Genomic DNA, 10,317 nt, shown 5'->3' on the forward strand with positions numbered 1-10,317 from the left:
GTGCCCTCCACAGCCACACACCCACCACCAGCTCCACCTCCTCACCCCTACACTCACTCCTCAGGGAGACTTGGTGGTCAGCTCTAAGCAACGTCTTTCTGTTCAGTGTTAAGTGAAACCAAAGATCCTGTGGAAAAAGCCTAACTTGCACGTCATCAAGGGTCTCAAAACATAGCCGGTGTCTTGCTCTTGGAAGGGAGCCAACTGTGCCAAAGCACTCACTATGGTGCCTAGAGCCACTTTGAAGTACGATCTGGAAATGAGGATGATTAGTTGAGGAGGGCGAGGTGATGTGGCATGATGCAGAGTTCGGATTGCGTCCATATTCTTTTCTTCTGGGTAGCACGCAGACATCACATTTAAAATATTAAATTAAAAAAAAGAATATTAAATATTTTAATAGCAAAATGAGTTTATTTGGAAATAGGAGACCAATTGCAATTCAGGACACATGAACTATGGCGAACTGTAAGCAAATACAGAGTACAATAAAAAGCTTTCTTTTTGTCCCAGCAGACAGGAAGTTGCCATGGGTGGTTTTCAAGGAAAGTCATTGGAAGAGAGTGAGAATCAAGGTTGTGATGGCCTCTCATTGGCTGGGTTGTGGTAGTTTCTCATTGGCTGAGCTGTTGCTGAGCCAGGAGGAAATCTTCCTGTTGGGGGCTGCAAAAGCTGTTTAAGAGTGGTGGTGTGTGAGAGCTCTCCTTTTAGAGCTCTCTGCTCCATATTAAATACGTTGCCTTCAATCATTTTCACATATCCCTCTTTTGATCAGGCTGCCCCGGTGGCTTACGGGTTTAGCACGGCCTTCCGCCCGGGCATGATCCTAGAGACCCAGGATTTTTTTTTTAAGGTGCAGGTATCCTTTTTTTTTCTTTTTTTTATTGGGGTTCAATTAGCCAACATATAGCATAACACCCAGTGCTCATCCCAAGTGCCCCCTTCAGCACCCATCGCCCAGTCACCCCAACCCCCATCCACCTCCCCTTCCACGACCCCTTGTTCTTTTCCCAGAGTTAGGGGTCTTCCATATTCTGTCTCCCTTTCTGATATTTCCTACCCATTTCTTCTCCCTTCCCCTCTATTCCCTTTCACTATTATTTATATTCCCCAAATGAATGAGACCATATAATGTTTGTCCTTCTCCGATTGACTTATTTCACTCAGCATAATACCCTCCAGTTCCATCCACGTCGAAGCAAATGGTGGGTATTTGTCGTTTCTAATGGCTGAGTAATATGCCATTGTATACATAGACCTAGACCACATCTTCTTTATCCATTCATCTTTCGATGGACACCGAGGCTCCTTCCACAGTTTGGCTATTGTGGACATTGCTGCTATAAACATCAGGGTGCAGGTGTCCCGACATTTCACTACATCTGTATCTTTGGGGTACATCCCCAGCAGTGCAATTGCTGGGTTGTAAGGTAAGGGTATGTCTAATGATGAAAATTTCTCTTAATTTTTCTTCATTTCTGAATTATTTCCTCTTCATTTCTGAAGGATGTATTCACAGAGATAGAATTTGTGTTTGGGTAGTGAAGTGAACCACTGATTAGTCTTCCTCCTTACCACCACCTTCAGTTTCTTTGATGCTTCAGGTTTGCCTTTTTTTCCTTGACTGAGTAGGAAGGAATTGCCAGATCAGTGTATATGACTTTGTTTAGTTCCTTAAACAGTTATAGAGAGGCTACAGGGATGCTCAAGTCTGGTGGGGAACAGGCATTTTGAGAATATAAATACTCAGACCAGCTCTCCTTGTTAAAACTTAGGCAGGATCATTGTGAATCTACTTCTTGAAGATAGCTTTTTAAAGGTTATGTGTATAAGCTGGGGTGCCTGGGTAGCTCCATCGATTAAGCATCTGCCTTTGGCTCAGGTCATGATCTCATGATGGATAGAGGCTCAATCCCATCAAGGAGCTCCAGGGATTGAGCCCTGAGTCATCCTTCCTCTGCTCATTCTCTTTTTCTCTCTCTCAAATAAATAAATAACATTTTAAAAAAATAAAAGTTATGTGTATAATCAAGCATGAACATTTCTACAATTTATTAAATATTCTTAAAAAATGATCAAGCTTGAGTTGGATTTGGCTTAGAATAAAGATTAGATGAAACCACAAAAGTGCTTCTAAGCACATCAGCAAGAACTGTCATGAACGAGGGCTAATGAAAACTTGACAAGATCCCATAGAGTAACCAGGACCAACAATGGGTTAAGAGGGGTGCTTAGAAATCACTGTGTGGTTTGAAGGAGTTCAGGACATGCCACGCCAAAATACACTACTTTGGTATATTATTTGAGCTCAAAAAGCACTTGAAAAACAGCCAATGCGGGGAGAGGCTTTCTCTGAAATCCCTGTAAAAATTAGTAAAAGGAAACCTCATTTAAAGTGAAGTCGGAAAAAAAAAATAAAATAAAATAAAATAAAATAATAAAAAAAATAAAGTGAAGTCGGGAGACCAGAAGGGGGAGCTCTTAGGTCCTACCACTCCTTATAAATTGCAGACTTCAACAAGAAGAGACTTATCATGCAGATAGACACTACCTTTGTTATTACTACCTCGGCAGGAAAAACAAAAGCTGTTTTCCCTTCACTCTCCCCCAACAGCCCAGCCCATGAGAGGCAGTCATAACTCAAGTCAATGAAAAGTTAGTATACTTGGAACTCCCAGTTTACTCTAATGGACTTATCGTTTCTAATAGCCACCCCAGCCTACTCCTTTCCTTTTTAAAGGAGTTTTTCTGGGGCACCTGGGTGGCTCAGTCAGTTGGGCAACTGCCTTCTGCTCAGGTCATGATTCCTGGGCTCTGGGATCCAACCCTGCCTGGGGCTCCCTGCTTTGTAGTGGAGTCTTCTTCTTCCTCTTCTCCCTCACCTTCCTCTGCCTCTGCTGATGTGCTCTCTCACTCACTCTCTCTCTCCAATAAATAAATAAGATCTTTTTTTTAAAAAAAAAAGAGGCTTCCTCTCTTTTGTTCTACTGATTTGCTTACCATTATGTTCTTGCTTGCTTGTCTTTAGTTGTAATTCACTCTGATTCCCAAATAAACATTTTGGCTGCTGAATAACTGACCATTTTATTTTATTTTATTTTTAATCTTTTTTTTAATTTTTTTTAAAATTTATTTATGATAGTCACACAGAGAGAGAGAGAGAGGCAGAGACACAGGCAGAGGGAGAAGCAGGCTCCATGCACCAGGAGCCTGACATGGGATTCGATCCCGGGTCTCCAGGATCGCACCCTGGGCCAAAGGCAGGCGCCAAACCGCTGCGCCACCCAGGGATCCCTGACCATTTTATTTTTAAGATTAATATCCCCTTATGGGCCTAAAGAAAGATCCTCCAAGAGGAACTCGATTGTCAAAATCCCTCCTTAGAAATTTCATCGACCAGGGAAATTGATTCTTTTTTTTTTAATTTTTTAATTTTTTAAAAGATTATTTATTTATTTATTCATGATAGACATAGAGAGAGAGAGAGAGAGAGGGAGGCAGAGACACAGAAGGAGGGAGAAGCAGGCTCCATGCTGGGAGCCCGACGTGGGACTTGATCCTGGGACTCCAGGATCATGCCCTGGGCCAAAGGCAGGCGCTAAACGGCTAAGGCACCCAGGGATCCCCGGGAAATTGATTCTGACAAAAGGTAAACGGATGAGAAGTCCACACCACATGCAAACTCTGTCACAAACTAACACATCTTCCATTTATTCTATTAAGAACTCACTCATGTTTCCCAAAAATCATTTAGACTTCCCTAAATTGCCTACATCTCCATTCCCCTTCCTCTATTAAGATGGTATATAAGCTCTCAAATCTCACTGCCTCTCTGGGTGTTTACATTTATTTTCCTGTGATGTCCCCGTGCAGGTAATATTAAAAATTAATAAATGTGCATACCTTTTCTGCAGTTAATTTGCATGTTGTTGATTTATTTCATAGACCTAAGAAGTATGTACAAATAGACTCTAAGAGTATAGAGGGAAATTTTTCTCCCTTACAGGTAAAAGAAGGACAATGGGGAAATTTAATAAAGAAATACACATAATCAGATGGTGTGTGGGCGGGCTGGTAGAGTTGCCAGTGGATTTACTGAGCTATTTTGATCAAGTCCAGCAGACACTTCTGATCCCCCAGAAACTTCAGAAGGCCATCTTTTGGGGTGCCTGGGTATCTCAGTTGGTTAAACATGTGCCTTCAGCTCAGATTGTGATCCCAGGGTCCCAGGAATGAGCCCAGTGTTGGGCTTCCCGCTCAGCTTCCTCAGCTTCTTCCTCCGCCCCTCCACCCACTTGTGCTTGCTCTCTCTCTGTCTCAAATAAATAGAATCTTTTTAAAATTAAAAAAATAAGGACACCTGGGTGGCTCAGTGGTTGAGTATCTATCTGCCTTTGGCTTGGGGCATGGTCCCAGGGTCCTGGGATCAAGTCCCACCTAGGGCTTCAAGTGGGGAGCCTGATTCTCCCTCTGTCTACGTCTCTGCCTCTCTGTATCTCTCATGAAAAATAAATAAAATCTTTAAAAAAAAGAAATACACATAACCAGCAAATATACCAAAAAGAAAAAATGCGTCTGTGGGTTTGGTGAACCTCTACAGTGCTGAGTTAGCAGAGAAATGCAAATTAAAGGTACAATGGATTGCCTGGCCGGGTTTTTTGTGTAGACAGTGCAGAAGGGGGGATAAAGTAAACAGGAGGAGCCTTCCCAGTGGGCTCTCCTTTTATTTATTTATTTATTTATTTATTTATTTATTTATTTATTATATTTTTTTATTGGACTTCGATTTGCCAACATAGAGCATAACACCCAGTGCTCATCCCGTCAAGTGCCCAGTGGGCTTTCCTCACGTTATCAGTATAGCTTTCTAGACCCTCTGGCCCTCCGCCGCGCTCAAGGACACGCCCCAGAAGCGATCCTTGGGGAACGCCACCTTCCAATCCCTTCCCGCCCTCGGGCTCTGCCCTTGGGAGCCCAGGAGAAGGCGGGGCTTGCTGGCGGGGCGGTCCCGTGGACCGTCGCTCTGTGGCGCCCGTGAGGGGGCGTGGCCAAGCCAGGGGCGGGGTTACGCTGGCGGCGGCTGCCCTGGCAGCCGGTGAGGGGCGGAGTTCTCCGTGGGCGGAGCTCCCCATAGGCTGCTGGAGAGGGGCGGTGGCGGAGGCGGAGGCGACAGCAGCCCAGGCTGCATCCCCGGCCCGGCCGGGGAAGGGGTGACCGAAGGCGGGCCGGGGCGCTTCAAGCCTCGCGTCCACTGGGTCGGCGGGCCCGCGCCGGCCGGGGCCCATGGCGGCGTCGGCGGCCCTGTCGGCGGCGGCGGCCGCGGCGGCCCTGTCGGGCCTGGCGGTGCGGCTGTCGCGCTCGGCGGCGGCCCGCGGCTCGTATGGCGCCTTCTGCAAGGGGCTCACGCGCACTCTGATCACCTTCTTCGACCTGGCCTGGCGGCTGCGCATGAACTTCCCTTACTTCTACGTGGTGGCCTCGGTGATGCTCAACGTCCGCCTGCAGGTGCGGATCGAGTGAGCGCGCGCCGCCGCAGCCCCGGCCAGAGGGTCCCGCGGGCCGGGCCGCCGCGGGCAGGGGCGCGGGCATGGACGACGGCCGCCGCCGGGACGCGGCGCGGGCAGGGGGCGGGGCGGCCCGGGCCCCGGGGCCCTAGACCCCCGCGGGAGGACGCCGGCCTCCCGGCCGTGGGCCCACCCTGCCCGGCCCTGGCCCGCGACCCCCCGCCCGCAGCATGGCCGGTGACCGATTGCACAGAAAACTCAACAAACGGGCCCTTTCTGTCGAGCTCGAAAGGAAAAAAAAAAAAAAAAAAACGATTTAAGTGCCGCCGACCTGTTGCCTCACGTTGGCCAGAGGCGGGGAAGCAGCAAGGAAAAATTCTGCAGCAGGGACTTGACTGCCCTCAGTCTTCAAGGTAGGAGGCTGGACCCATGGGCTGGCGGCGGCGCTTGCCATGACATCTTGGTGGCAGGGGGAACTGTGGACCGGACGCCAGGAACCTAGCCCCGGAGCTGCCCAGGCAGGGGGCCGCAGGCACCCCAAACTCCCTGGTCCTCATTCCCAGACGAGGGTGAGGGGCAGCGGCGGCCTAGGCATCTGGGAGGTCAGCCCATCCCCACCCCGCTTTCCTCAGAGGCCCTGGCGTTGCCACCTGAACGCCAGTGAATGGAGGGGAATGAGCTGGGGGAGGCCCCAGGGAAGGCTGTAGAAGGAAAAGATGCTGCCACCCTTTGCTCCCTTGGGGGACCAGACAGGAAAGCTGGTTGTGCTCTTGGCCGAAGCGCTGGTCAGGCCTCTTCTCATCCCTCAGGCCCCTGGGGTCTGGGCAGCTCACACCCAGCGCTTGGCAGAATTGCATCTGCCCGGTGCTGGTGTCCAGGGGACTGCTCTGGGCCTGCTTCTGCTGTGCCTGCTGCTCCCCTTCCCCCAGGGGCATCCTCTGGCGCTGGGCATTTGGACATTTGGAGACCTAGAGTGGAAAGGGCGCCCCGCCCTATCCCTGCCCCCACAGTCTCTCTCTTGCACCATCACAGCCACCCTCCCTCCAGCCTCTACCTCTGCCCTCCCGATGCTGCTGAGTGCCGCCTCCAGCAGTCTCTGTGCACCCAGAGCATCCGGGGAAATGGGGATCTCCTTGAGCAGCCGGCAGGCAGTTCTCAGGCTCCCGTGGCAAAAGCAGGTGGAGGAGGGGCTTGGGAGGAGACAGCACTTGGGGAAAGCGTCACCACTCTTCGTGGGGAGGCCACGCTGTGAAATCTCCATCTCTTTCTGTCTTTCAGGAGCCAGTGTTTGTAAGTGGTGACCCACCCCTTCTCTGGCCTCGTCAAGAGACTCCAATCCCTGCCCACGGGGTGCCCCTGGCCCCACAGCCGCCTGGGAAGCAGCTGGGCAAAAGGCCTGGGCCAGGAGGAGAGAAAGGACCTTTCAGACAGAGGCACTGAGGGGTGGGGTACCCAGTGGTCCCGTTGTTGCATGGGGAAGGGCTCGACCCTGTCATCTCAGCACTACATCTCCTAGCAACACTTTGAAGGAGTTCTGTTCTCCCCACCTGATGATTGGAAAAACTAGTTCTGGGACAGGGAGAGATTGTCCTTGTCATACAGATAAGAAGTGGTGGGGCTGAATCTGATCTGCCCCCAAGACTTTGAGGAAACCTGGCATGGTAGGGGGTGGATGTGGGAGGGAACTCAGGGCCCCTCTGAGGGACCTAAGGGGAGAGAGAGGGGTCCAGGGTAGGGAATGTGGGGGATTGGCTTTTCTTGGAGTGCTATGGGAGGTCACAGGGGAGACAGCGAGAGCTGAGGTGGACTCAGGAGAGTCCTAGAACCCCTTGCAGAGCTGAAGTCTACCCACATGGCCTGGCCTCCCCAGCACCCCACCCCAGGCTTGACCAAGGGCTCCTCAGCAGTTGAGTGGCAGGAGCCTCTTAGTTTGGGGGGCAGGGTGGGGGTGGGTGGTGGCATGGTTCCTGGGGACATGATGGAATCAGGAGGGTGAAGGGATGGATAAACCTAGGATGAGGCTGGGACCCGTGTGTGACTCCGTCTCTCTGTCCCCAGGCTCAGGCCCCCAAGCCCAGGATCACTCAGAGAACCTTCTCTGGATGGGCTTGGATTGGCCCCGGAGGACCCAGGTGTACTGCTACCTGGTGCACCAGGATGGCCAGGCATGGCCCCAAGGGGAGCCAGGAAAGACCCCTGTGCCACAGCTGCTCTGCCACTGGTTGCTCTTGGCCCCCACGTTCTGAATTCCTGGACCTGAAAACCAAAGCAATCTGGTCAGCCCCAGGGACAGAGTGGCCCAGTGTCACACCTCCTGCTTTCCTCAGCTGCCAAGCTGGAAGCCTGATCCTGATTGAAGAGCCTTGCCTGCCTCACCCCGGGGACTGAGGCCAGACGAAGCCACCATGTGTCCCCTGCAGCTCCCCACAGGGTGTGATGGCTTCCTTCCTTGTGCCTAGTGTCCTGGGATCCCTGATCCGGGTAGCGCCTCCCATACCCCAACCCTTTCCACCGAGGTCCAGTTCAGGAAGCCTGCCAGCCTGCTGACTCCATCTACAGATGTCTGGGGACAGCCTTCAACAGCCACCTGGGGCTGTCTGAGAGGAGAGGACGAGGGGCCTCCTTAGGGCTGATCCACTGATGTGCCCCTTTCAAGAACCCCCCCCCCCCCCCCCCCCCCCCCCCCCCCCCGTCTCACCCTCAAGTGACCTGCTCCCCAGCTGCAGTCTTGTGGCTCAGGTGGAGCTGCCTGGGGCCTGTGACATCTCTTACTCCCGCGGAGAGGGGTGGGGAAGCCTCAGGGCTCCCCTCCCCTGCAGGAAGGTCCATCCTGTGCCACCCCCTCCCCCAAGGTACAGGGTGTCCCAGAGCAGCCCCCAAGGGTCAGGGGAGGGGATGCACGTCTTTCGCCCGTGTTCCTGCCACTGCTTTTCTGACCGGTTTGGCCTTGAGTACTTAGCGCGCTTCTTCCCCACCCCTTCCCTCTCCCGCACTGGGCCCTGGCTGCCTGACAGGCTCTCCATGCACTTTATTTATTTGCAGTCTGTGTTCCAGGCGGCAGAGCTTCTACAGCATCAGAGCCAGGGGCTGAATATGATGACTGTCACTTTCCCGTGTGTGATTAACTGCTGGTCAGCGCCGCCTGCTCAGAGGAATGGGCTCGTTTCTGCTGTCAAATCCTGTCACTCTAAGTTAAAAAGAAAACCCTCCCTAAGTTCAATAAAATGAAATACAAGTGGAGGCCATCCTTCTGGTGTGGCGCAGTAGCCTTCGAGGAGGGGGCCAGTGGTGACATCACGCTGCAGGGCTGCGGGGTGGGGGGTGGCGGTAGGGGTGGAGGCCTGCTCCGGAGGTGTGGGGAGATGGGCTGGCCTGGGCCACTGCTCCTTGAGGAGAAGGCAGCAGTGGGGCCTGGCCCAAGGAGTGGGAATTTGTCCTACTCACAACCTTTATCTGAATGACCAAGCACCTCTGTCTTTTCTCCATTTTCGAGCTGGGCTTCAGAAAGCACTTAACGCCGTGGAGGCTTGAGGGTGGGCTGGGGAAGGTGGGGTGAAATGGGCTCTCTGCACATCTTTTTGGGGCCCCCAAAAGCCACAGCAGGTGGCGAGGACCCCTTGCCTCCCTGCTAGTCCGGTGGGTGGGTGCCCAGATTTGGAAAAGGTAAAGTATGGGGACTGGGAGCCTGCTGCCCTTCCCCCCAGCTTAGACCCCACCTGTCCCTTCAGAGCCCCAGCCTGGTGACTCCTCAGAGGCCTGGCCATGGGCTCGACGGGTTGCAGAGCTGAGGGTGGGTATGCAGGCAGAGGCCTGGTGGAGGGGGCCTGGGGAGCACAGTGGCCCAGGTAGAAGAAGGAAAGCTCTTGGTCCCCAGGGGGCAGGCCGCCGAGGAAGCAGGGTCATGGTCACACGGAGGAGCACAGCCTGGGGCAAGGGCCTTGGGTGTGTTCCCCTTGCTGGGAATTTCTGGGGGTCCAAGCAATTGGACAGGAGAGAGACCCTCCTGACATCTGCCACCACAGGAGAGTGGACCTCAGTCACTGCCAGTGCCCGGAACCCGCCCTTCACTCATCCTGTGGAAGGAGGTGCCCCAGAGGCTGGAGGGGGGGGCACACCCAGCAGGGAATGGGTGCTGGGCCTCTGGGTCTGGATAACACCAGTCAGGTGCCCACTTTCTCCTGGTCATGTCTCCCTGACCTGGCTGTAAAGTGGACATGACAATAAAACCCCCTCCTTGTGGGGTCTTCTGGCCCTGTGCCCAGGGCTTAGCCCAGACAAATGCTCGGCTCATGAGATGAACACTTCAGAATACTAGCAACAAAATTTTAAAAATTGGAATAAAGAAAATATTTTATATTTTTATTTCATTCACAATAGCCTAAAAAGAGTAGAACACTTAGGGATAAAGCAGATAAAATAGGTACCAACCTTGCATACTAAAAATGAGAAAACATTGCTGGGGTATGCCTGGGTGGTTCAGCAGTTGGGCTTCTGCCTTCTGCTCAGGGTGTGATACTGGAGTCACGGGATCAAGTCCTGCATCGGGCTCTCTGCATGGAACCTTCTTCTCCCTCTGCCTATATCTCTGTCTCTCTCTGTGTCTGTCATGAATAAATAACTAAAATCTTAAAGAAAAAGAAAACATTGCTGGGAAAATTTAAAGAAGCTCTGGATAGAGGGGTGCCTGGGTGGCTCAGTTGTTTAAGCGGCAGGGTCTTGATTTTGGCTCGGATCATGATCTCAGGGTCCTAGAATGAGCCCTGCATGGGGTTCTGTGCTCAGAAGTGAGTCTGCTTGAAGATTATCTCCCCCA

The 10,317-nt window shown here is 52.4% G+C and overlaps 1 protein-coding gene across 5 annotated transcripts; it reads left to right on the plus strand.

The window, feature by feature from the left end:
• Positions 1 to 5,142: 5,142 nt before the first annotated feature.
• On the plus strand, positions 5,143 to 8,749 carry LOC121482270 (small integral membrane protein 10-like protein 2A). Of its 5 annotated transcripts, XR_005985582.1 has the most exons (4): positions 5,143 to 5,505; positions 6,783 to 6,794; positions 7,563 to 8,356; positions 8,547 to 8,749. XR_005985582.1 is itself a non-coding variant. In XM_041740102.1 (3 exons), the coding sequence occupies exons 1-3, from the start codon at positions 5,284 to 5,286 to the stop codon at positions 7,890 to 7,892; spliced, it is 564 nt and encodes a 187-aa protein (XP_041596036.1). In that variant the 5' UTR covers positions 5,143 to 5,283; the 3' UTR covers positions 7,893 to 8,749. The 5 variants fall into 5 exon arrangements, 2 of the variants coding, with proteins under 2 accessions (XP_041596036.1, XP_041596037.1); XR_005985583.1 differs by lacking the exon at positions 8,547 to 8,749 and having other exon boundaries at positions 5,143 to 5,917; positions 6,783 to 6,947; positions 7,563 to 7,699; XR_005985584.1 differs by lacking the exon at positions 8,547 to 8,749 and having other exon boundaries at positions 5,143 to 5,917; positions 7,563 to 7,689.
• The last annotated feature ends 1,568 nt before the right edge of the window (positions 8,750 to 10,317 follow it).

This window comes from Vulpes lagopus, chromosome X (genome assembly GCF_018345385.1).
Source record: "Vulpes lagopus strain Blue_001 chromosome X, ASM1834538v1, whole genome shotgun sequence".
In the NCBI taxonomy this organism is placed as follows: domain Eukaryota; kingdom Metazoa; phylum Chordata; class Mammalia; order Carnivora; family Canidae; genus Vulpes; species Vulpes lagopus.